Genomic DNA, 25,850 nt, shown 5'->3' with positions numbered 1-25,850 from the left:
TAGACACATTGCACTTAACTTCTTTTTTTAAGCGAATGATACCACCTTTTGGACATTCTCCGTCTTTTACACAGTCTTTCCTCCTGGCTCGCCACCATCGCGCCAACCTAGTTCTACATAGAGAGGCGCTTGAGTCAGTCAGCAGTTAGCATTAGTCCACGGGGAAGAATGATCACTGAAAAGTGTTAAGACAGCTATTGCTTTGGTTTTTTTTGGTAATCGAATTATTATTCGAGTTATTTGATTAATCGTTGCAGCCCTAAGTAGATCACACACACTTGAATGCAGGCTTTCAACAAATGCTACTGACTTGACTAACACAGGTCATTCCTCAGTCTCATCCTTCAAAAACTCACTGTAGTTTATGTATTTTCATTCTTTGCTTTCACAAAGCCACAATTTTCATCCTGTGTTTCAATGGCTAACAACAGTGAAGTGCTGAAGTATTTAGTGGTTTTATCGGGGGAATGTTGTTGCAAAAGAAAGGATGTCCAGACGCCAGCTTGGTCTAAGATAAAGGTGTCTTTCATCCCATGTCTTGGGAGTAGTGATTCCCATATACCCCATGAAACTTTTGGTTTCAATGAACCACAACTAATGAGATGTTCCGTCGTGTGGGGGAGCTTAAGAAATGCCAAACCAGGTCTGCATTTCATCAACGATAAATCAAGAGCTTGTTAAATTTCATTTAATAGCTGTATCCGTTTTTATAGGAATCTGTATGTGTGCACACATTTTTTGTGCTTAATTAGAAAAATAACACTTTATAACATTGTACTTAACATACAGTAATGACATAACTGAATAGAATGTAAAGAGTTGAACAGTTTTGCCACATTTTTTGCTTCAATTCAATGGACATTGTGCTGCTCCTTCTGGTGTATGTGTCTTGGCCATGCGGAGGCAGTATAATACAAACATAGAGACACATGAAGTAGAGTTTCACAACTAACCCAGTAATCTATAGTAGTAATAGTTATTTTTTGCAAAAGATAAAGGTTACACAGTGGACCACAGCATACTCGCAGTTCGGCACCCATGAATTCAACCTATTCTCTGACGCATTTCATTTATTGTTTCATGTTTTTTCTTTCATTTTTTGGGGGGTGGGGGGTCGGCAATTCCAAAAATGGTTATTGGCGGTTTATTCTCATTTAGTGAAGAATTTGTGGGTGGGGGGAGGGTGAGATTTTTAAAATATGTCTACGTGTTGCTCTACCGTTTGTGTCCAAATATTCTTTGCTTAAAGAGTTATAACACCGAAACACCAATGCTATTCGTTAGCCTGTTTATGGTGTTTAGCATTGTTTTGTTTTAGCTAAAAAGACTATTATGGTTTTGTTGCTTTAAATACACAACATGCAATTCTCTTTGTTTTGTTTAGTTTGACAGTAAACCTTGACTGAGAGTGGCAATAAACAACTTGAAGCTTTTTTTAAGACTTAAAAGACTATAATAATGAATTCTGCCTAACTGCTGCTTGCTGTGAAGTGAGTTGAGTTGGGTAACGTTCACTGCCACTACACAGCACTCATATCTTATAAAAAATAAAATAAAAAAATGGACCGAACAACGGTTTGTAGTTCAAAAAACTTGTAAGTCTGGTCACTCATATCTCAAGGCACCATTGTATTTCTGAAAATGTATATATTACATTATTATTGCTGGCCCCACACTGAGTTCTCCCACCCATTACATGATCAGCTAGGCTCAGCAAAGATCCACAGCCACTTTCAAGCGACGCTTGAGTCTGGCCTGTGTTTGGTGATGATCCATGTGCCACATGCACACAGTTTAGTATATGAAGTCTTGACTCCACAAGCAAAAATGCCGTCATTGTCTTTCTGAGCTTTCACTTCCCCCTGCCCCAAGCAGTATATCAGGGCGGGGTACACAGTCGCTCACTTGGATGTTATGTTATGTTATGTTATGTTATGTTATGTTATGTTAAAACACATGGGAAGTGTTTGAGATGCATGTAACATTTCAGCTTTAAGTACAGTACAGTGAAACCTCCAAGGATGAACCATACAGTCTAACCGTCACAATACATTTTTCTTTGCATATGTGTTATTCGACTGTGCAATCCTTTTGAAAGATCTCCAGCTTTGACAATCACTTTATGATCACAGATGGCTTTCAGGTTCACCTCTGTGCAATGCTCATATCTCGACTTATGGATCTACAGTAAAACATCAGCGGCCACAAGCTTGTTTATTTGTTTATTTTTTTTCCTGGTGATTGCCTTCGTCTTTTGAGACATTTCAGCCTAATTGCTAAAACTGGACCATTATCGCCACCACTCACACTTGTATTCTTTTAAAAGATATCCTGGCAATTCGATTTTTTTGGGGGGGAGGGGGGGATTGTATTGGAGCACCTTTTAAATTTGTGTCCGCAGTGATCAGTAAGTAAGTTGTGTTGAAGCTTTGCTGTAGATCGATTTTGCTCTCTTGTGCTTCTTATACAATCTAATGAAAGGTTTATACTGAGTGCATACATTTGCGGAACAAATCCAGATTTTGTCTTACTCTCTCTATACTGTACCGCTCACATCAGACCACTTAACAGCATCACCATTCTTCCTGTTTTACATGGCATGTTTTGATTAATTTCAGTGTGGTCTCTGGTTGCTAAGGAGCTGTAAAGGGTAGGCTGTGTTTTTTATTACATTCCAGGTTACACCCTGTTTTGCTACGGCTCGCACAAAGATCCTATCAAGCCTTTTGTTATGCAAGTGAGAAATACGATTATGATCCTGTAAAGGATGACCAGTACAACGTGCTGGATGTACCCTATGTAATGTCTTGCTAACTTGTTTTTCTGAGCCTTTTCAAGAAAATGAATTACAGGAGCAAACAACCAGAGTGAGGAAGTGTCCATTAGAATAATGCGTCTCAAAGTCTTTGACCGTGCAGGAGAACAAGGAAGCCTCCTCTATAGGATTTAAAGTACCGTTATAGAGTATTAACGAACTTTACACTATATATTCAGGAAAGGAGCACAGTGACCACCGGCCGGCCACGTCATAGGTGTGAGGTCCAGGATTCGAATCTCGGCGCTGTCCTTCTTGTGTCGAGTTTCCATGTTATGGCAATTGAAGACTGATTGACCTCAAGAGTGAATGTGAGTCTGAACGGTTGTTTGTCTATTTGTGCCCTGAGATTTGCTGGCAACCAGTCCATGGTGTACCCCGCCTGTTGGCCAAAGTCAGATGGGGAAGTCTTCACTTTTGAGTTGCGACCCTAATAAGGACAAGCAGTCAAACACTATAGAAAATGGATGGTTGGATTATAGGAAAACTATGTATAACCCACAAAGTCCAAATTCATTTCCAACTCACCGCACCAATGATCACATTTTTTGGCATTGACAAAAATAATGAAAGTGTTACCTTTTGGGTCAAGTAATAGAAACCACCCCATTAACCATGTGCACCATCCTATTTTCACTACTGCTGTCAGTTGAGGGGTTCACCAGACAGACAGTTAAAATGAGGGCAGACGCAGCCTTCTGTTACATCCATGACTCCCTCATGCCTCCGGGACTCTCCATGAACTGACTATATGACACATGGAGGCATTATCTTGTTGAGGCTATAATTAGCCTCTTTAACTTGTGTTTTGAGGCAGCTGATTCAATTCTCTTTTGTTTACACGTGTGTGGGGAGAGGCTGAGATAATGTTTAGTATCACATAATGTCAACATCTGTTGCAGCCGAGTTACAAAATAAAACACAGTGGGGTAAATTTGTGAAGTGCAGCCAGAAGTGGATATAAAACAGTGTAAGCCATTTAACCGCATTGCTGCTTCTTTCAAGTGGGTCTTGTTGTGGGCCTTTAAATCCAGTGAGAGTTTGAGTCATCGGTTGCTTACTAATCAAGAAGATTTGCCAGCAATGTTGTCATTTTTTGCAAATTACATTGTTTACCAAATGTCTTTTTATCATTGCAACTTTTTGTGTCACTGTAGTTAAATTGCGTGGTGTTGAAGAGATGTGGGCATGAAGGCTTTCAATAGCTGGCAGCAACCAGCAGAGGGCACAATTAATTGAGTCCCAATTAGTGTTCTGCCAAAATGGGCTGGCGTTAATAAAGATAATAAAGCAGAGAATAAAGTTCTGTTTTGTACATGAATCTATTTGACCCAAAAATATAGATCCTTCATCTAAATGGGTGGAATACCGTAGACCTTCATTAAGTAAGTGACAAAATTACCCTCTCAATAGCCTCTTTTACACTTGGACAAATTGGTGCACCAGAGGTGTAATAATAATGGTTAATTTACCAGATCTTCTGTCCAGGAAATTTAGATATAAAATGCCCATCATAATTACAAAAAAAAAATTTAAATGATGTCCACTATTTTCTTTCATTTTTATTACTGATTTGTATCAGGCTTCACTGCATGCCACTCCCCACAATCTGATGTGCAGCATTTGCTTCAACACACTTCCTGCACAAACAAAAGAATGCTGATCCCAATCAGGACCGGTGGCCATTCCCACAATAGTTTACGGGATTCTCATCATGGTGGCATATCACAAAGATTTTGTCTTTTTCAACGAATTACATACACAGATATACTGTACTTGGGTCACTGTCACCTCTTTAAGATACCGCAGAAATCTGGATTGGCCCTAATTTGTGTGTGTGGGGGGTGGAGGGGGGGGGGGGTTCTCAGCGCAATTGTTTCTCATTATTACCTAATGTTAAAATATAACTTGAGAAACCACCATTGGTAAATATCTAGATGTAAAAATGTCATTAAATTCCACCATATTGCCTCTGTGGGGGGCCTGTAGGAGCTTGTGACAGTGGAAGGGGAGCAGCTGTTGGTGAGCTGACCTGGTCTCTCTCCTCCTAAACTGACACCACTTTGAAAAGATAACATCCTCCTCTGTAATGGTCGTTCCCTTTCCAAGGTGTGCTGGCTGGGGCTGCGTCATAATGGAATGCCCCTAAAGCAGTTGTATCAACAAGTAGCGAGACAGAAGCTGGAGCTAATCTCACCTCCATGATTGTATACAGTCGCTGTTTTACCGACAGTCACGCAGTGGTATCTGCGGAGCGTTCAACTTGTGTGTGAAACATTTTAACTTTAGCTTTAAAATTGACCACAATGCATTCCCAAAGGAATTCATGGATATATAAATAATTACCATAATTACAGGGTCAAACAGTGCTATCGCTTGTTGTGCGGACAAGAGTCGCCTGCACTTGTAATTTTTTTGAAAAAGGGTTCACTTTACTCACTGTCTATGAATCTTACATAACAACATAGAATAAGCAAAATGTCCATGGTTAATCCTTTGATGCCTTTGATTAATTGTTTGACTTTGAGTTATTCCACTGTACGTCCGCCTGCCTCTCTGACAGCCAGTCTTGCTCTTAAAGTGTTTTAAACTATTTTGCTTGTGCTGTTGCAATCTGATGTCCTGGAATCTGGCATCTTATCTGCTGTACTACAACATCATCGCTAAATCACGGGATCTGACTCACTCGTAGGTGCTGTCACAGGATACAGTAATGCTACACAAACATTGTTGTCTGATGTCATATCAGTCTCTCACGACTCTTTTTTCAGGTGTCCTCTCACATGCCTTTAGTCAACCTCCACCAGAATGCCTTGAGTTAGAAATTAATTTATTTTGTTTTGTCTTTGTCAACCCCCATGTTGCTGTGCAGGTGGATAGTAGAGGGTCAGATAGCAATTGTGCATGAGTGTGTCCATGTGTGGGGGTGTTTAACTCCCAGGGCAGCACGGAGGAGTGTAGGAGGGGCCATCTCCTCAGTCTGGGTGTGAGCCCAGTACTCTCAGACAGATCAGTCGCAGAAAAAGGAGGGTTTGAGCTCAAGTCTGAGAGAGAGAAACCTCCACAAGTTTATTCCAGCACAAGGATTCTCCCCTGTTGGATATGCTGGTTAACCATTTCTTTTGGGGATCCTTCTTGGAAATATCTTAGCACAGTTGTTGACAATGCAAGGAAGGGCAAGTAAAGCTGCAAAGAAGGAGCTCGTCATTGAGAGTCCGCAGCAGTATAAGAGCTTGGCTGCAGGGGAGGCTGAGGTGGACTCAGCGCCACAGGTGGTGGTAAGGCATTTCAAACGGTGGCTTTTTTAAAATGATGTAGACTGTAATCTGTTACAGTGGTTTACCACAGTGATTAAGTTCAAAGCAGGTGTGATGTGGGCGTTAGTCCTGGGTGGTCATCTGCGTCATTTTACACATCAACCACATGCTTACAATGCTGCGTTAGCACCACAGGAAAAGGAACGTTGAACTTGAGTTTATTCCGTTACTGTGGCTCGTAAAACATTTTTATTTGGCTCAAAAGTCAAACTTAATTGGGTCACTCAATAAGAAAACTGAATTTAGAGTTAGACTACACAGCCTCAGATGGTACTGTGATGTCCTTGTGGTTTTGTATACAAAAGTCTCTGTTTCTTTGCCACTTTGCACATATGATGGACGTGTGTAACGATATGGCCTCTTTTCAAGCTGCATTGTATCGCAAAGTATTTCAAAGCACCACTGGCTGCATATCATTGTGAGCTGAGGGAATGAGAGCATGGTGCTGTGCGGCTGACCACCTTGGGCCACAGACATTGCCCAAAGAGGAATGCAAAGAGACAATAGCCAGCAACAACAAACTTGAGGGTAGGACCTCTTCACTGGTAAAATAATAAAGGGGGTTGATATTTAAGCTACTTTATTGAATCCATCCATCTATCAATTTAAAACTGCTTATCTGGGGTTCTGCGATTGGCTGGAGACCAGTTCAGGGTGTACCCCGCCTCTCGCCCAGAGTCAACTGGGATAGGCTCCAGCACACCGGTGACCCTAGTGAGGATAAGTGGTATGGAAAATGGATGGATTATCTGGGGTTGTATAGTTGGGGTGACAGCCTAGGTAGGGAATCATCTTTTTATTGTCATGAACATGCATGCATGTACATGAAATTTGTTCTCTGCATTTAACACATCACAGTGAACACATACACGTTAGTGGAACACGCTGAAGCAGGGGGCAGCTGAAGCGCCTGGGGAGCATTTCTGGGTATCAGCGTCTTGCTCAAGGACACCACAGCCGTGAGTCTGGGGGATGTTGGCGGATGGTCCAGTCGGGGTCTTGAACCTAGGTCCCCCACGGTGCCAGGCGATGATCTTAGCCATTGGGCCACGGCTGCCCCAACTATCTCTGGCTGCCCTACTCAGTTGTGTTCTTTCGGCCAATAGCCGTGCATCAAACCATCGATCTACGTGATACTGTATATCGCTCTTTTAGGTCTTTACACAGAGCCCATAACCTGATAAGGTCGTCGCTATTGGAGTGTTTCTCTTAGCTGACATTGGTGCAGCTGAATTGGGATCAATTCTCACTCAAAGCCCAGTCAGTCGGTTCCCAATCAATTCAGAGTATACTCTGCCTTTGTCTGTTGCAATTTCCCATCTATAATCTCACACTAACTGTGCAGTGTACTGTCTGCGTGTGCATGTATATATACTGTTTCTAAGTGTGCCTCTTGTTAAAATACTTTTTTTCTTATTCCCTCTAATTTCATGTCCAGATTGTTATCAACAATGTCCAAGTGAGATGTTGCAAGCTGACATAGACTCTGCAAAAACAGAGTTAGGTGTTTTTATGAAGGGGATGGGGAAACATTTCTCTCATCAGGGTTTCATTTCTACAGGCATGGGATGTGGTGACCCCGAAGGCCATGGCTTATTATTCATATCTTTTTCCTCACGTAATTTTTCTCTTGAAATAATTTTGTGACCCACACCGGGTGTTTCTTTTCAAAGAAAGCACCAAAAGTTTAAAATAAAAGTGAATGGTTCATAGTGTGATTTATTTATTTATTTTTTTCTTTGTTTTTCCAGGTAAAACCTAAGGTGATCGAGCCGCTGGACTATGAAAATGTTCTGGTGCAGAGGAAGACTCAGATCCTCAGTGATGTCCTCAGAGACATGCTGCAGTTTCCCCTGGAGGACTTTGAGGTGAGTTCCAGACATGTCTTGCAGACTTTACGCATGTACTCGTAGAAAAAATTCAGCTATAAGACAAATGGATTGGCATTAGTCGGAAGTAAAAGGGTCATATGAAGTTAGGCGTGTCTATTTATCTAAGGGAGTGTTACTTAGGCTTTGATTTACTGTGGATCCTCTCACATTACTGAATAAGTGTGCTTTCGATTTAAAAAAAAAAAAAAAAAAAACTCCAATGATTAATATGTTTCAGGGTGTAGTGATCACGCAAGGCCTAAAATTGAATTTATGTGAGCTAATGTGCCCAAGTATTCCACTGTTATTTCCATACCACTAGTGTGTTTTCTTCTGTATTTGTTTTACTTCTGCAGTCCTTTCCTCTGGGTCAATGTTGTGAGTACTGGGTGGAGTTACCCGCTGCGGCTTCTCCTTTGTTTACATCCTTCCATGCTGTAGCGATTGGGAGGTCATGGGTCATTGGTTTAATTGCCTCATTCTGTCGCTTATGTTGTGACAGAGCAAGCGTTATCTGCAGCCACATTACGCAGGACGTTTGTTTCCTCCAAGGTTCCACGTCGAGGCAGGAACATTTAATGGAAACCCGGTTCTGTGCTTTTACCTCAGGAAATTAGACTTTTTGATCATACTAATAGTGCTCAAAGACTGTATGTCCTTGCCAAGGACCTTATCAGATGTATAAATGGTGGAGTGTGAATTTTGTTTTCACAGATGTCCGCTATAAGAGAAGGACATCTTTTTGTCACTGGCCATGACTCTTACACTTTTTTTATGATGGTGTAGTCACAGTGTATAAAAGACTTGAGTGTGCAAATACATTTGTCAGTTCAATCACAATGAGTTCTAAAGGGAGGCTTTCTCAGAGGCTCCACTTTGAGAGTCAGCTGGCTGACCTTAAACGAATGGCAGTTTGGTGTTGGTGTATTGTTTAAAAATCAGCACACCACTAACTCCTAAAAAAAAACAATTAAATGGAGGATTCTCGTATATAATGCAGGCGCCTGTTAACAAAGTAACACTCACCTGTCGTTGGTATTCTCCACTTCCATTCATCATTGTTTCAATTTCCTAAATTTCAAAACTTATCACAACAGCCGCCCAGCATCCCATGTCTCACTCACAATTTGAGAGTCAACAATAAGCCCAGTCACAGAACGAATTAAACTTGTCAGCCCAGCTACAGTGAGTGGTACCTTGAGATAAGAGTTTATTCATTAACTCAAAATGCGGAATAAACTCGAATTCAACTCATCTTTTCCCATTTAAATGAATGGAAATGCCAGTAATCTGTCTTAGCTTCCACAAAATAACTTAAAATGTTTTGTAATGTGTATCTACTAATAAGGAAAATAGCATTATAAAACATTTTACTTTATAAAAACATAGTAATGACATAATTAAATAGAATGTGAAGAATTAAATTAATTGTGCTTTCTGGTGTGCGGCTACCGGAGGGCAGTATGATTCAGTCATGCAGACAAATGAACAAGCGTTTCACAAATACTGTAGGTGACTCAGTAAACTGCAGTAATATTAGTTGTTTTTATATATTAGTGGCGAGGATGAGGAATACATGCCTGTAAGTACTGTTATATTGTCTGTTTACATGTGTTGCTGCACTATTTGTGTTAAAAAAAATCAGTTGCTTAAAGTTTTATAACATCGCTACATAGATGCTACTTGTTAACCGTCTATAGCATTTCCAATGTATGTGTTAGCATTAGGCTAGCAGACTTCAAGGCAAAGTTATGTGGTTATTTTAAATGCATAAATTGTAATGGTTTTTATTTTGTTTAGTTTGACAGTAAACCTAAACTACTGTAGAAGTGGCATTAAACAGCGTAAGGCCTATTTTTGAAGAATTGTTCTACTGTATTCGCCAAACTGCTGCTTGTTGTAAAGTGAGTTGAGTTGAGTTCACTGCCACCATAAAGCACTTGTATTTCATTTGTATTATGCTCACAGGTCAAAGCAAAATAATCATCTGAACAATGGCTCTTATCTCGACAAACTCTTAAGTCGAGTCACCCGTATCCCAAAGCACCACTGTACTTAAAATCGATGTGAATGTTGCAGACACTTTTTCCGTCTCCACAGGCCTGGCAGCTAGACTCCCAGTGACTGTAGTGCAGCCTTGACTTTATCTTTTCATGTATCATGTTTGAGCCTGCTGTGAAGGAATCATAGTAGCGCTACACACAAGTGGTACATTATCAGAGCCTGACAGGTGATTCTGACTTTGGGGGGGAGGAAACACTAGAAGCCCAGTGATTGAATATGCATCTGCTTCTGCCTCTATAGACTGCTGTTAAGGTAAAGTTTTAGCAACCTTTCAGCAGGCAGTATATACAACCCCAATTCCAATGAAGTTGGGACATTGTGTTAAACATAAATAAAAACAGAATACAATGACGAAGGCACCATTAATGCTGAAAGGTACGTACAGGTTTTGGAGAAACATATGCTTCCATCCAAGCAACTTCTTTTTCATGGACGCCCCTGCTTATTTCAGCAAGACAACGCCAAACCAGATTCTGCACGTGTTACAATAGCGTGGCTTCATAGTAAAAGAGTGCGGGTACTAGACTGGCTTGCCTGCAGTCCAGACCTGTCTCCCATTGAAAATGTGTGGCGCATTATGAAGCGGGAAATACGACAACGGAGACCCCGGACTGTTGAACAGCTGAAGCTGTACATCAAGCAAGAATGGGAAAGAATTCCACCTACAAAGCTTCAACAATTAGTGTCCTCAGTTCCCAAAAATTTATTGAATGTTGTTAAAAGAAAAGGTGATGTAACACAGTGGTAAACATGACACTGTCCCAGCTTTTTTGGAACGTGTTTCAGCCATAAAATTATAAGTTAATGATTATTTGCTAAAAACAATAAAGTTTATCAGTTTGAAGTCAGTTTGACAATATATTTATTGTCTTTGTATTGTATTCAATTAAATATAGGTCAAACATGATTTGCAAATCATTGTATTCTGTTTTTATTTATGTTTAACACAACGTCCCAACTTCATTGGAATTGGGGTTGTATTTGCACTTCATCAAGGTTTGGTTTAAAAAAAAACCTGCTGGTTGGTGGTGAAGAGAAAGCCAATACAAGCGGAAAGAACTCTGTTGGTGAGTTATTATTGTATAAAGTCCAGTGTTTGTCTATTCCTCATTAAAAAAAAATTCTACTGATATCTCTATTTTATCTCAAAAGTCATATGTTGGCGCCGTTCTTCTGTGATACAATGTTTGTACTCTCGCCATCTGTTTTGTATTTAGAAAATGTTGGCATACTGCACTTTTGTGCTGGTTTCTGCACACACTCTCGATGAGTCTGAAGGTATTTGTCCAAGATTATCAGCCTTTTTCCCTTATTCAGTTTGAAGTGTGTTCAAGTCCATCCATCAGAATCCAGCAGTTTTATAGGGTTTTATGGCTACAAAAACAAAGCGTCATTTGGGCGTTGCTACCTTTTTCTCTACCCTCCCCTGACTCATGAGACTTTCACTGATAGTTTCCTCTAATCCAAAAGCTTTTTGATCCCCTTCCCCTTAAAACAGCTTGTGCAAAGTGCAGACCTCAAATCATCTGACAAAGGGTACGTGGCATTTATCTGGAAACGCATACACATTCACAAGCACGTATGTTCGCATGTTGCATGTATTTCGAGGCTATAAACTTTTTGGGATAATTTGTTGCCGCAGAAGAAGGCTGGCTTAGTTACCATTGTACTGACTGTTTTTCATGTTTTACTGTACATTTATGGTGTAGAAGTGTTTTTCATGCATATATTATCGCAATTATGACTTTACTACTGTATAAGCATAGGTTAGTGATTGTGGCGCATTCTGACCAGGGATGTGCAACCAGGGGAGGCAGGGGAAGGCAGAGCCTCACCTGCATCATGAAGAGTAAAATATTAAAACAAGTAATTTTAAAAAACATAATTTTAATGTTGGTTCTCTGGTTTGTCCTTTATACTGTTTTTCTTTTTGAATCCAATAATGTCCATGATTTCATTGTCAAACTTGCTGATTTTGCATATTTGCATATATTAACACTCCCAAGTTCACACATACAAACACATTGTGGTGTTTGTCAAAACTGGTTGGGCTTATTGTTCCAAAACATTTTTGCTTTGGGGTTATCTATGACACTTTGGTGATTATTATATTGTCATGTGTTATAAATTAGCTTTAAACCAAATGTATTAATTTTGTCATAGAAAAAGTTAATCCGGTTTTACCGTTGCTCTAGTACTTAGACTGTAAACCAGATATTTAGACTAGGTATTACTTTCTATTAAGAAAAGATCAGAGCACTTGCATAATTATGTCTGAATCCCCCACTGATACAGCAAAAACTTCACTCTCACAGCCCACCTGGATAAAAACAGAACACATTCGACTTGCTCCCAGATTAACTTCTCTCACTTAAAGCTCGTATTTATATTTCCCCCCATGATCACATGGATTTAATGGGGTCGAATCACTTAGTTACACAGTGATTTAAAGACTTGTGTACAGAATTAATTCTCCCGCAAAGACCCGAGGAAAATAATCATTGGTGTGAATCTGAAACTACACACAGAATGTCACATACTATCACAGCATTGCCGCCTTATATATTGGTCTGATCATATACTGTATACAGTGTCATATAGTGATCACATGTATTTTGAAATGACCAAAGACTAATTTTGTTAATGTAGAATAAATACGTATATATAATTAAAACCAGGGGTTTTCTGTCCGCATACAAAATATAGCAATTATGTTGGAACATGGAAATGCCGTTTGGCCAAAGTGCAGGGAGCTTGTTGGCCATGAGCGAAATACTTTTAAGGAGGCATTAAAGGTGCTGAGACGCTGATTACTAGGCGACCATCTGTACAACAGGGGCAAGGAGCCAGATTCAGCGTGTGTGCTAAAATATGGAAAAAGACATTTAGGGAGTCTACATTCTGTCCACTTGGCCTCTTCATTTCATTTCACTTTTATTATGGTGATCATGTTTTGATGCATGATCTTCTGTATCACATCAGGAGGGGTGGTATTGAGATTTAAAATTTCTTTGTTGACCAAATCTCAATCTCTTTATTGCAGATTTTGACTTTGAGGCGGCAAGGAAGGAGCCTCTACCCTACAGTGCCTGACAATGCAGAGAGAGAGGCTCAGAGTCTGTTTGTCCAAGAGGTACACGTGTAGTTTAGTTTACTCTTATAATGCAATATACTTTAAATAATAATTGTGAAACCATCACAGTGAGTACAGTTCAGACAGTAATATGTCAAACTAAAGCTCTGTATGGTTAATGACACTAGTAAGGCCCGACTAATTGTAGAACTGGACAATTAAACAGATACATGAAAAATCTGCGCCATAAGGCTGGAATGCAGTTATGAAATGTAATCACTTTTCAAAGAGGGACAGTAATGTGAGTCACTACCTAATTTGTTACTTGAATTAGCAGTAATGCATGTAGCATGTCAGAGAACGTCAGGAAGATTGTTTATTCCATGTGAAATATAGCTGACTCTCTCGCCTGCTGCATGAATGACTGAACTCATTACAGATCATTATGCTGCTAACCAAACTATTTATGTTGGATCTTTGTAGTTGTTTCTGTGTGGAGGGGCGATAACAGGAAATTAATACCCAGACGTTCAAATGTGTGGTATTTCTCTAACTGTCGTTGTTTAGAGTTCTGCCAGGGAGTCTTGAACATGTCTCTTTTTAATTGGTTGAAATGCTTAGTAAGATGGCAGAGGATGAGGTTGGATGGAGTTCACCACTTGCTTGCACCAAAAAGTGGCTAAAGCTTATTGCTAGTTTTAAAGCTGCAGAAGCTTAATCATTTTATTAGCTAATTAAACACTTGTCATTAAAGTTGTACATCTTTGATAATCTCGAGCTTATTTGTCTTTGGAGAGTTTTAAGAGATTGCTAGCATGCTAACATCAGTGCTCGCTAAGGAACGTAATGCTATGCTAAGGTTCAGGGCTTTTGTTATTCAGCTTGAAATATGTAGTGTTTCAATAACTGTTTCCTCGGGTTAGATTAGTTGACTTTATATTTATATAATACTATCGGGGTGTATTTCCCAATAAATAATTTTTAGCACCACACATGAGCAAAATGTGTGATGCGTTGGATGAGATCACAAACTCTCATGAGAATCAATTCAAATGGACTGTCATCAATATATAATGATTACCGGTATGTAAAATAAAGTAACTATACAAACAGACCACAAAGAATATAGATTGGTTACATTAAAAACAGCCCACAAAGAAGATAGAAGATAGCTAAATAAAGTTCTGTAAGCAAATTTTGCTGAGGGTTTACCACATAGCTCTGACTCCAAGAACTATTAGGTACCATCAGCTTAGCTTTCAGGGCAATGGTCACTGTTAAATCTCCCAGTTAGGTGTTGCTTGACACAGTCAGGGCAGCTGTAAAGATCAGATCAGCACAAGCCTGTTTGTGTTTCCGACTGCTCCCTGGATTAGGTTGCACTTCATCCGATATTGTAAAATATCTGTTGAAAAAACATCAGTGAGCGGCTCCTATCTTTGACTTTGTCCGTGAACAGATGTCTTTTTCCAAGAAAGGGAGAGAACGCACTCCCACTAGGCTTGAGCTGGGGGATGTCAGACCGAGGTGGAAACAAAGAGAACGCTCATTACTTTTTCTTGTTTCTCATTCATGCATTGCTTTTAGCTTTGTGTCGTGTTGTGATTAGTATTCATCTTTGGCCCTTTCACCTTGACTATAAGGCCATTCTGAAATGGCAAATATCGGATTATGTATGTATGCTTTAACCTATGGTAAGCACTTATCTCAACAAACCAAGAATTCCAGAATTTGAATGGTAATCATAATTTCAGATTTCCCTTGTCATTGTTGTATTCAATATCAGAACATCATAACAGATAACAGCTTAGTATTGTTTCCAATGTGAAAACAAGAACCCTAATGATTTTGCATATCCCCGCTGTTGGTCAGGCTCCTCACATCTCCAAAATCACTACTTTTCAGGGAATCAATGTCTTGCTTGAGTTACCAAACAAAACATCGTTCAAGTTGGTATTACACCTTATATTGCTATCATATACTCTTGCTCATCAACACAACACCACTCCAAACATCATGTTCAATCGCTAATTTAATATGCACAGAAAATGCTAATTTTTTACAATGTCATTAATGCAAATGGTTGGACACGTCGCCAACAACAGCCATCCACAACGAAGTCTGCGCATCCAGATTTTCAATCTTGAGGTGACATAACATTGCACGGCTCCAGCAGAGTGAGGGAAGAGACAGTGTTTGACAGCCCATCTCAGACAGTTGAGCATTCAAGAGCGTTATATTTTCACAAGAGAGTTAGTAGACTTGTTCACAGCTATTTTCAACAATTAAAAATGGTTAATAATGCACAAAAATAGCAGACAACTTGGGTACAGACCAATGTTATCGATTTGTGGAAAAAATTGACCATATTTGGACATCCAAGGTTTCCGCCCGACAACGACAATATGTACCAAAGTGGAAAAGTCATCATGTCACCTTTCAAACATGATAAATTCTCAGATTCATTTGTTTATCATACAATATATTTATTGATTTTGGTATTGATAATAGCAATGTCTTTCCATCTTATTGTTCAATCTTTGTTAGTACAATTCTGTGGATTTTCTCTGACAGAAGATTGCTAAAATAGATTTCTCAATTTCTATTGGTTTATAATTTGTTTTAATTCTGATTTTTAAAAATGCTGTCACCCCTGTTTGGATTAAAAAATATATATATTTCATACTGTAGAAGACTTACAGGGTTTATTTGATATCACTGCATCTCATTCATTACTATGATTGCAACTTTAGCTTGCAGTTGCTTTTTCAAACCTATAATTACAGTATGTACACTGTGTGTTTTAAACACGTTATACTGTATTATTAGTGGTTTTTAATCAGCTTTCACTATGTCCTCTCAGTGCATTAAGACCTACAAGACAGACTGGCATGTTGTCAACTACAAGTATGAAGCTTATTCGGGAGACTTCCGCCAGCTTCCAAAGTAAGTCCTTACAAACTTCAGCATGCTTTATTGATGGCAGCAAAGTGGTAGAGACGACATTCTTAAGAAAGATGTGTAAGAACAGCTGCTTCATATCATACAAAAGCATATTTTAAAATAAGACACTGTTAACCTGCTCAAGATGGGTCGAGGGGAGTGGTGGGGTAAGGGGGGGGGGGGGGGTGGGGGGGTCACAATATTGTAGTTGAATAATTTCAAGGAAACACCCCACACAAATAATTTCCATTTCCCTCCAGCAAACACTGGTTTCTTTTTAATGATACTCTGGATAATTTCTGACTGAGTGGAAACCACCCTCATTGTCGGGATATTGTGTCACTAGCCTGCCTCTTCCCTTAAGAGTATCACTCTTACATTCATATTTATTGAATGCATTGTTGATGACCTTCGCATGTCCGCTGTTGCCAAATGCTTGACGCTGCGCAGATAGTCAGGAAGTTAAAACAATGCACTGTGACGTGAGTTCCCCGTTAAAAACTTCACATGAAATCCTCATCAAGTGATTCTCTGTAGTACTTTTCTTTTTTCTTTTTCTTTACTCTAGTGGACAGAATACACCCTGGCATGTTTCCATGAATAATCTTAGCTCGAAATGCATTTACCAGAGTGGGCTGCTTTCTTATAACTGCTTTTCGGCAGCTGCATAGCATCCAAATCATTTATGGAGTCATTAGCTCACCACATAAAACAACAAATGGCCACCACTATGTATTTAAAATCACAATCCTATTTTAGTTACATTGTTCAGAATTTCACCTAGGTTTGTCTTAGTGTATATGTATTTATAATACTTCACAATTTACAGCAAAGTTTCCAGGCCTGACAAACTGGCAGTCCATGTCTTTGAAGTGGATGAGGACGTTGACAAAGACGAAGTGAGTTTCTGTAATTTTCTTTTTTTTTTTTTTTTTTTTTTTTTTTACTAAATGGGTCATTTGAATTGCACTTGAAAAACATACCTATGTTTATGGCAGAAGTTAATTTATTTTTGCATTTCTATTCAGGTTTCACTGTTTAAATAGACAATGTTACTATATCTTAGAAATCAAGACAAACACAATGCAGGATGCTGGATGACCTCCCAACATTTTCCCCTAACGAATAATGGAAATGGAAATAATCCATTCCTGTTTTTCCTCTCTGGAGGAATTTCATGACGATAATAGGCTGCATTTCCCCAACACTAAGTTCTTTGTAATTACAGCAAAATATAGTGTTTTGTTGCAAAATATAGTCTGGCGTGTTTGTGGTAGTGTTGCACCAGGACTCAACATATTTTGGAAAGCATTGTTCGGGGGTAGGGGTACGGGGGGTTCTTAAGATATTACTGACCACATACATCTGGAGATTAGCCTACTTTATTTTTTCATAACATTGTGGATGTTTTCCTTCTTTATTCTCCTGAAAATATATAAATTCCATTCCATATTCAGCCGGTGACCAGTCAAAGGTATACAGTACACCGCTTCTTGCACAAAGTCAGCAGGGATAGGCTCTAGTTTACACTAATGAGGAAAAAATATATAAAATGGATGGATAGACATGACTAAAAACAAGGCGTGGAAATGGCAGGAGCTCAAATGATATGACACACCTATAGTAATAGTGTGTGCCTTGAAAGTACGCATCCAATAGGAAAGCAGATGGTCTTTTGCTACGTTCATATACCTGTTTGTTTGATTAGTCTTTTTCCTTTTCTGCTAAACATCTGTCACTGACACTCAATAAGTCATGACAGCATTTAGGCAATTTAAATCTACCATGGGCCGAGTGATTAGCACATCTGAATTACAGTTACAAGGTTATGGGTTCAAATCTCAGTTCCTGCCTTTTTGACTGGGGTTTCCACATTCCCCCGTGCTTGCGTGGGTTTTCTGTGGGTGCCCCACCTCTTCCCACATTTCCAAAAAAATATGTATGTTAGGTTAATTGAAGGTTGGCCAGCAGCCAGTCCACTGAGATCAGGGTGTACCCCGCCTCTCTCCCAAAGTCAGCTGGGATAGGTTTTCAGCTCATCCGGGACCATAATGAGGTTGCTCTATAGAAAATTAATGGGTGGAAATCTTAACCATAAAACCCCCCAAATAGACCACCTTTCTTTTCACTTGGGGTCAACACCCCAAGTGAAAAGAAAGCTCCTGCCATTTCCCCGCCTTTTTTTTAGGAGCTAATTCAGGTCAGAGGAAATGAACCCACTGATTTGTTTGCCTCTCGGGTGTTGTCTAGACACTGACGAGGACAATCAGACCGTGAACTCTTCCAGATGGCTTGTGGATTTCTCCATTAGGACCATTAGAAATATCATGCCAGCATTTTAAAATACTTTTTTTTCTGTGCCATGAGCCTGAGGGAAAAAAGGGAGAAAGAGGAGGAGATGTTGGACCAAAACGTCAGCATCTTGAAAGGTCGTTCAAGCTTTGAAGTACCTCCAAGTGTCGGAAAAATAGTTTCTCACTTCTAAAGTTACTGAGGCGTAATATCAATGCAAGGATGATCTAAACCAGGACTGACTGTGGAAATCGTCCTCCCTTCCCCCACCTCATTCCTTCCCTTGTTGGTTTACTGTATTCCTAAAGATCTTCATCACTGATGTAACTTTTGAAATGTCTTCTGGCAAAGGTCATAGTTTCCTACTGCCCCACCTCTGAAATGTACAAATAACCTGAGCTGAATCACGATCAAGATCTCACTATTTATTTGGGCTAACACGCAAAGTTTGTTTCATGTTCTCCTGCCTGCTTATTTGGACAGTCAGACCCACACCACATTGGACTCTGTGCCGTCTCAAAGCCAGAGATCACAGGGTTTCTGCACAGTGAAGCAGTTCTTTGGCAGACTGGCTTATTAGCATCCGTGATATAATGTCCTCATACTATACTATTGTTTAGCCTTCATTATTTTGCCTGTAGTACCATTCATTTGGGCTATGTTCAAACAGATAACAGGTGATCCATTCCTGGCTCTACTTTTTCCCTTTCAGTATTTATTACACAGCATTTTAGAAGGGTTGAAGGGTGAGTCATGTTGATGTGATGTTTATCTGACTGTTGTTGTTACCTGCAGGATACAGCCTCACTTGGATCTCAAAAGGATGGGATCACCAAACATGGTTGGCTCTATAAAGGCAACATGAACAGTGCTATCAGTGTTACCATGAGGGTAAGAAGGGGATAAAACTGTATTTTCAAAAGCTTTGTGTTGAGTGGATCGGTGCCAAAAGGCCTCAGTAGCCTAGCTCATGAGGAAAGTACAGTGGTGCCTTGCGATACGAGCCATCGTTCGCCCAATTTTTTTACTTGGACTTGTGAGCACAGACTTGAGATACGAGTATGGTGGCAGTGAACTCAACTCACTTCACAGTAAGCAGCACTTTGACAAATAGTGAACAGTTGTTCAAAGAAAAGGCTTCAAGCTGTTTATTGCCACTCCCATTTGAAGGTTACTATCAAACTAAACACAAAAAAACAAAAGACAATTACGCCTTGTATCTTTAAAATAATCACATAGCTCAGCCTTTCAGTCTGTCTTAATGCTAACACATTGCTAGCACTTGGCTCAGAGATGCAGTTATCTTTTTATGATTGTGAACTGGATTTTATAGCTAAGGTGCACACTATTTGAATAACAATGAACACAGTGAATGTCATAGCTAAACACAAGTCTCTCTTCTTATCACATTAGTCATTCAAGAGAAGATATTTCCATCTGACACAGTTGGGAGACGGCTCTTACAATTTAAACTTCTACAAGGACGAGAAGATCTCCAAAGAGCCCAAAGGAACCATTTTCTTGGACTCCTGTATGGGCGTTGTTCAGGTAAGCCTGAGTTATAAGACTGTTTTGAGCTGTCAAACCACAGTGACCCTGAACCGAGGCAGCGCAGGATGTAAGCAGTACCCTGCTGCGTATTAAAATACAATTTACCAGAAGTAAAAGATTGTCACTACTGATGTATCCTCCAGTTTGCAGGAAATAACTCCAAAACCTAATTGTGCTGCACACTGATGTGCTGCCACCGCAATTCTCTTTGCTGTTAATTTGTGCGCAGAAACCTGAGTAGAATCTGGACAAACTTTTACTCCACTTTACTGCCACCTGTCAGCTGATAAAACAAGGTGAATGGTGAAGTCTCACGTCCTTACAATCATTGCCACATGTTCACATCTGAATGAAGGCGGAGACTTGCTGTGTGTATTATCGTATGTCATCTCAGAAGATAAACTGGGCCCACTCTGACCCAATTTGCTCTATCGATGTCTACTGGGGAACACATGATGATGGAAGGTCAGGTGTTGGGCCTGGGAAGGAGTGGGGGAGGCTGCGCTTTTTTAAAATGAATTTGTTGTTTATGAATGCTGTTGATTGTAAGAATTTACCTTCAAGTTCAGAAAAGTTCACACAGTGGCAGGCTGTGCATTTGTTACCTGAGCCTTAGTATGCTTTTCAACAGGTAAGCGTGGAAGAAGGTCTGTTTCTTAGATTTTCTGTGAAATTCAGGTTTGTAAACCACTGATTGCTAAAGAATAAAAAAAGCTAGAGACACTTTTTTTCCTGGTGAAAGAAGAGAATATTCTCTTCCTTTTGGTAGGTGTTTATATTGTCACAGAACACTATATTCTGTGAGTCTTGAAAGATCAGTCAAAATGCTCTAAAATGGCTGTCAGTAAGGGGATTATTCATTCTAATCATATGCGTTGCCCTACTGCTCAATGCAAGGTCGATATAGACATGCTTGGATGAGTCTGCATCGTGAAGAACAACTTGAGACCTTAACTCCATCAATCAGCCAAGCCCTCTCTCAGGTCCAACATCAACGGCGTCTGACCTCACAAACCCATTATTCTACCATGTTTACCTCCGATATAGTCAATAATCACCACAGGCCGACCAGTGTTTTTGAAACTGCTGCGGTAACGTTGATAATATGATATACAGTCAGCAAGCAGTGGTCTGAGTATGAACCTGCACATGTTTAACTATGTAGCCGCAATGGCATTTGGAGTGACATCATGCTGAGGCTCAAGCTGCTTCTGCACTTTTAACAGGCCAATACACTTATATACATATTTATATTAAACCACATCAATAACTGAATCCACTGTTTGAAGAAAGAGTTCTAATAACGCTGAGAAGTGGAGTCATAGCCTTCTAGCTGCTCTATCAGATCATTAAGTCAGTTTATGAAAGCCCCACTTTTATTTCTCTACTAAACACTCCTCCCTGTGTTTATTCAGCAAGCAAGCCTGAAGATAATATCCAACCACCCTCACCTCTGCTATCACTGCTTTTCTGTTATCATAACACGTTACAACCACTGCACTGCAGTCCAAAACACAACAATCCACGGAAGCCTCATAACAATTAGTTGTGTTTTTGTCTATTTTACGTTGCGCGGTTCACAAACTGCAGCCCAGTCAGTCAGCGGTTTTGTTTCCGAATCCCTGCAGAGACGGTGACATCCCTCCTCCAGTGTCACATTGAGATGTAGATGGAAATGTAGATGTAGATGGATTCTATTCTTAAATCGCCCTGCCCATCTGATTTCTGTGACAGCTTACATCTGGGTCGCCCCTCTTTCCAAAAAGTGACTCACATGCTATAGATGCTTCGTGCAGACTTAGTTGACTAGTTCAGTCCAGGGAGCGTTTGATTTAAAAACTCTTAGTGTTTCTGTTGATTTTTGTTGCTTGGCAGTAATGATGACGTGAGCATTAAAGTGAAGCAAGATGCTGTTTGATAAGGTCATGATCTATTAGAATCAAATGTTTTCTAGTTATGGAGTATAAAGGGCATGGTCACATCTAGATATCTAATATTACATTATAAATTAACAAAATCTGTTGTTTAGAAAAGGTGCTAGAAAATAATATTTTTCCATCTTTTCTCTGACTTTTTTTTTGTACTCCAAAGCTGTCCGTCTGTCCTTCCCAAAACATAAATTCATGATTTTGTCAAATCTCACGCCATGCTGTAGAATAACAAGGTTCGGAGGTTTGCTTTTGAGCTGAAGATGCAAGATAAGAGCGCCTACCTGCTGGCTGCAGACAGTGAAGGGGAGATGGAAGATTGGATCAACACGCTCAACAAGATCTTACACAGCAGCTTTGAGATCGCGATGCAGGACAAGAGGAATGGAGACAGCCATGATGGTCAGCATGCTCATCTGTCTATCCATTTATATTGGTCCTTTTTTTTTGTCCTTCTGGTGTTGTCGTATAAATGTCCTATAAAATTAGAATTTTGTATTACCTTACTGTCTACTACCAGTTTTACACAAAAAAAAAAAAACTAGAGACCATTTTCAGTTGTAGGTCAAAAGGAATCTTTTAAAGGACATGCTTGAAATACAAAAGTTTTAGCCATACTTTTTAAAGCAGTTAAAGATTTATTGTCATATGTTCAAAGCTTTTTAAACTAACCCCCCAAACACCCATCTACAAATTACAGCACCGTCCTTTTCTTATCTACCCACTGTATATCTTTTTATGTCACTGTTTTCTTAACACACAAGTAAACGAATTTGTGGGGGATTCTAGGAAAGTGGGCCAAAATATCTTCCACACGTCTGACTTTCAGTGATTTCTTGAATTTTTTCCTAGATGATGATCTTGGAAAATTGGACAGTTCTTCTGGCAGTATGGACAGTTTTCAGGTACCGTAGCTACTTTCCCAAGCACCTCACCACAGAAATATGCCCGATTAAAATCTTAATAAGGAGAACAGTATTTCTTAAATTTAGCTTCAGGAGTTTGTTCAGAATTTAGTGTAATCCTACATTTAACGCAGACCTCTTGTCATGGGCCTTTAACATTATTGTGCCAAAGTAAAATTCTCTGCCATTTGTGCTGTGATGCCAAGTGCCAGAAGATTATAAAATAGTCAATTTTTCAATGGTAGTTGGTGGGAACTTAGCTGGAAAACAGCTTTACAGTTTCAGGCTTTTGCTGCACCATAACCATTTGCACCACCTGAAACTGTAAAACGTAAATATCCAATTTCCAGATGTGGCCCAAAAATGTACTAATGATTTAACCACCTGACTGAAAATGTCTGCAGTGAGGGTGAGCCTGTTGTCTAGAAATGCTGACACTTTGTCTTTTGAAATCAATCTTTTTTTCCCCTCAGAGCACAAGAGATATAGAGTCAAGGATGAGGAACGAAACAAGATTGAAGCTTTTCACCCTTGACCCTGATACACAGGTAATTATGTCCAATTACTTTGATACATGCAACAGTGCAAATGCAGTGTTTGTAAATTGGGCTGCTTCTGCTCTACTCTTTAGAAACTGGATTTCTCAGGAATAGAACCAGATGTCAAGCAGTTTGAAGAGAAGTTTGGCAAGCGCATGCTCATTAACTGCAATGACCTCTCTTTTAATCTGCAAAGCTGTGTGGCTGAGAATGAGGAGGGACCAACAACAAACGTGAGTTTCCTTTCGCAGTAGACCATAAGTCCCAGAAATATAATTATCTGCACGACTAAATACGTAAGACAGGTGGATGGTCTCTGCTTACTGGTTTGCTGCTGAGAGACTACTGACATAGCAACCAGAAAATTATACCGGCTACCAATTTCGACTGTCTCCTTCGTTAGAAACTGTCTGTCAAGATCTCATTTTGCTTTTTCTCCAGTGAGACACAAGCATGTGTTTGTGTAGTTTATCACAAAATTACAGCTAGATTTTTACTTCCGTCTTTAGGTGGAGCCATTCTACGTGACCCTTTCACTGTTCGACATCCAAAATGGAAGGAAGATCTCGTCTGACTTCCACGTGGACCTCAACCACCCATCTGTCAGGGGCATGATGCCCAATTTTGAGAGACAGTATATAAATGGAGGAGGAGAAATTATCCCTGAAGGTCCACGATTGATCCACGGAGTGCCAGACACAGTCATCCGCTATCCTCGACAGGTTAAAAAAAAAAAAAAAGTCTGAAAACATCTTTAGTTGCTATTTGAGTTGACTAATTGAAACTCTAATCGGTAGGGAGTGTTCTCTGTAACATGTCCCCACCCGGATATCTTCCTGGTGGCTCGCATTGAGAAGGTGCTGCAGGGAGGAATCAATCACTGTGCCGAGCCTTACATGAAGAATTCTGACTCCACCAAGGTATGAGCTGAGAGCCCAAGACCTTATCAAACTAGTCTAAATTACACATACATTTTCACTTAAGTGTTGGGCAGCCTTGACCTTGGCTGTACTGTCGCTCCTGTTTGGGTGATGGAACAATGTGTTTCCATATTATATAGTTGTATACAGGCTTCACTAATTCTTTGCACTACCTGTCATAAAGAGACTTTTCAGTATCATTAAGTGCTTATATGCAGACTGTTTGAATTGCAGTGATCTTTTGACTGATTACAATTTTAAACAGGAATGAGAAATTTCAAACTGAATTCCCCTTTTTAAAAATTTGAGCCAGTGGGCAATTTGGAAATTAATCAAGCATTACATTCAACAGCTAAAACAAAATGTAATGTGAGTAAAGAACACAGTTCCCTGTCAGAAGGAGCTTCAATTCCCACCTCCGACAGAACTTTGCCCACCTCCCGGGGGAGATGGGGGACATTGAGTCCGAGTGGACCATGTTCCGTGCCTCCATTGTTGAGGCAGCTAACTGGAGCTGTGGCCTTAAGGTTGTCGTGGCGGCAATCCCCGAACCCGTTGGTGGACACCAGCAGTAAGGAATGCCGTCAAGGTGAAGAAGGAGTCCTTGGCCTTTTTGGGCTGTGGGATTCCAGAGGCAGCTGATTGGTACTGGCTGGCCAAGCGGAACACAGCTTTGTTGGTCGCTGAGGCAAAAACACAAAATTTCCACAATTGAGTACTAAATAGCTCTCAGTCTTTGCATATTTTCAGCAACTATCTTCAAACATGTATTGTGTGTAATGTATTTAGAAGCATATCTCTGAATTCACTTTTCAATGTCTTTTCGCACTTTCTATGCAGAATGTGTTTTAACAATCACTGTGTTCTTGTTTAACCCCCACAGGTGGCTCAGAAAGTCCTGAAAAATGCCAAGCTGGCATGTAACCGCTTGGGCCAGTACAGGATGCCTTTTGCTTGGTCAGCAAGGTAATTTCTTTTTCAGTTGACTTGCAACTGTATAAACTGTAACCTTAAATTATATGAACACATTATGGATAATGTATTCAGTATTATAGTACACGCACCCCCAGTTACAGAGTCCCATCCATTAAAATATGAATGGCTTCACATGCACTGTATCGACAAATATTTGGGAAAAACACATTTTTGTAATTGTATCCCACCAAGGGAACCTGTGGATACAATGGGATTGATAGTCAACTGTCAGTGCTGACTTTAAATTGTCTTTGTTACAGGCCGTTGTTCAAAGATGCTTCTGGGACTCTTGACAAAAGTGCTCGCTTCTCACCTTTGTACAGACAGGACAACAACAAGCTGTCCAATGAGGACATGCTCAAACTGCTGGCTGACTTCCGAAAGTTTGTATTAAACTATTTTACATTTGTTGTTTTAAACATCAGTTGGAACACTGCCAGTCGTCGTTAAATGCATCAATCAATTAGCAGATGTGTAACTTTGTTTCATTTCAGGCCAGAGAAGATGGCCAAGCTTCCTGTAATCCTCGGAAACCTTGACATTAACATCGACAATGTTGCCCCCGACTTGACCAGTAAGCACTCGAATGTCACTTCTTGGTCAAATCAGATGTGGCTCATGTTTCCTGCTGATTGTTTCTGTGCTTTCCGTCCATGC

General features: G+C 39.9%; 1 protein-coding gene across 6 annotated transcripts in view; it reads left to right on the top strand.

Moving 5' to 3' along the window:
* zmp:0000001200 (dedicator of cytokinesis protein 9) overlaps window positions 1-25,850 on the top strand; it is a 75,306-nt gene that overhangs the window by 25,531 nt on the left and 23,925 nt on the right. For 5 of the 6 annotated variants that reach the window (XM_061792794.1, XM_061792793.1, XM_061792790.1 and 2 more), the window contains exons 2-16: window positions 7,884-8,000; window positions 13,111-13,200; window positions 16,004-16,086; window positions 16,913-16,982; window positions 19,171-19,266; window positions 19,789-19,923; window positions 22,082-22,256; window positions 22,707-22,759; window positions 23,233-23,307; window positions 23,391-23,531; window positions 23,808-24,020; window positions 24,096-24,218; window positions 25,102-25,184; window positions 25,454-25,576; window positions 25,688-25,767. In XM_061792794.1, the coding sequence (XP_061648778.1) occupies window positions 7,884-8,000; window positions 13,111-13,200; window positions 16,004-16,086; window positions 16,913-16,982; window positions 19,171-19,266; window positions 19,789-19,923; window positions 22,082-22,256; window positions 22,707-22,759; window positions 23,233-23,307; window positions 23,391-23,531; window positions 23,808-24,020; window positions 24,096-24,218; window positions 25,102-25,184; window positions 25,454-25,576; window positions 25,688-25,767 (1,657 nt within the window). Of the gene's footprint in view, window positions 1-5,818; window positions 6,094-7,883; window positions 8,001-13,110; window positions 13,201-16,003; window positions 16,087-16,912; window positions 16,983-19,170; window positions 19,267-19,788; window positions 19,924-22,081; window positions 22,257-22,706; window positions 22,760-23,232; window positions 23,308-23,390; window positions 23,532-23,807; window positions 24,021-24,095; window positions 24,219-25,101; window positions 25,185-25,453; window positions 25,577-25,687; window positions 25,768-25,850 lie in introns of those variants that run through there. The other variant, XM_061792792.1, reaches the window with a different exon arrangement.

This window comes from Phyllopteryx taeniolatus, chromosome 12 (assembly GCF_024500385.1).
Source record: "Phyllopteryx taeniolatus isolate TA_2022b chromosome 12, UOR_Ptae_1.2, whole genome shotgun sequence".
In the NCBI taxonomy this organism is placed as follows: domain Eukaryota; kingdom Metazoa; phylum Chordata; class Actinopteri; order Syngnathiformes; family Syngnathidae; genus Phyllopteryx; species Phyllopteryx taeniolatus.
Note: the sequence above shows the minus strand (reverse complement) of the source record. Positions and strands in the feature narration are given on the sequence as shown.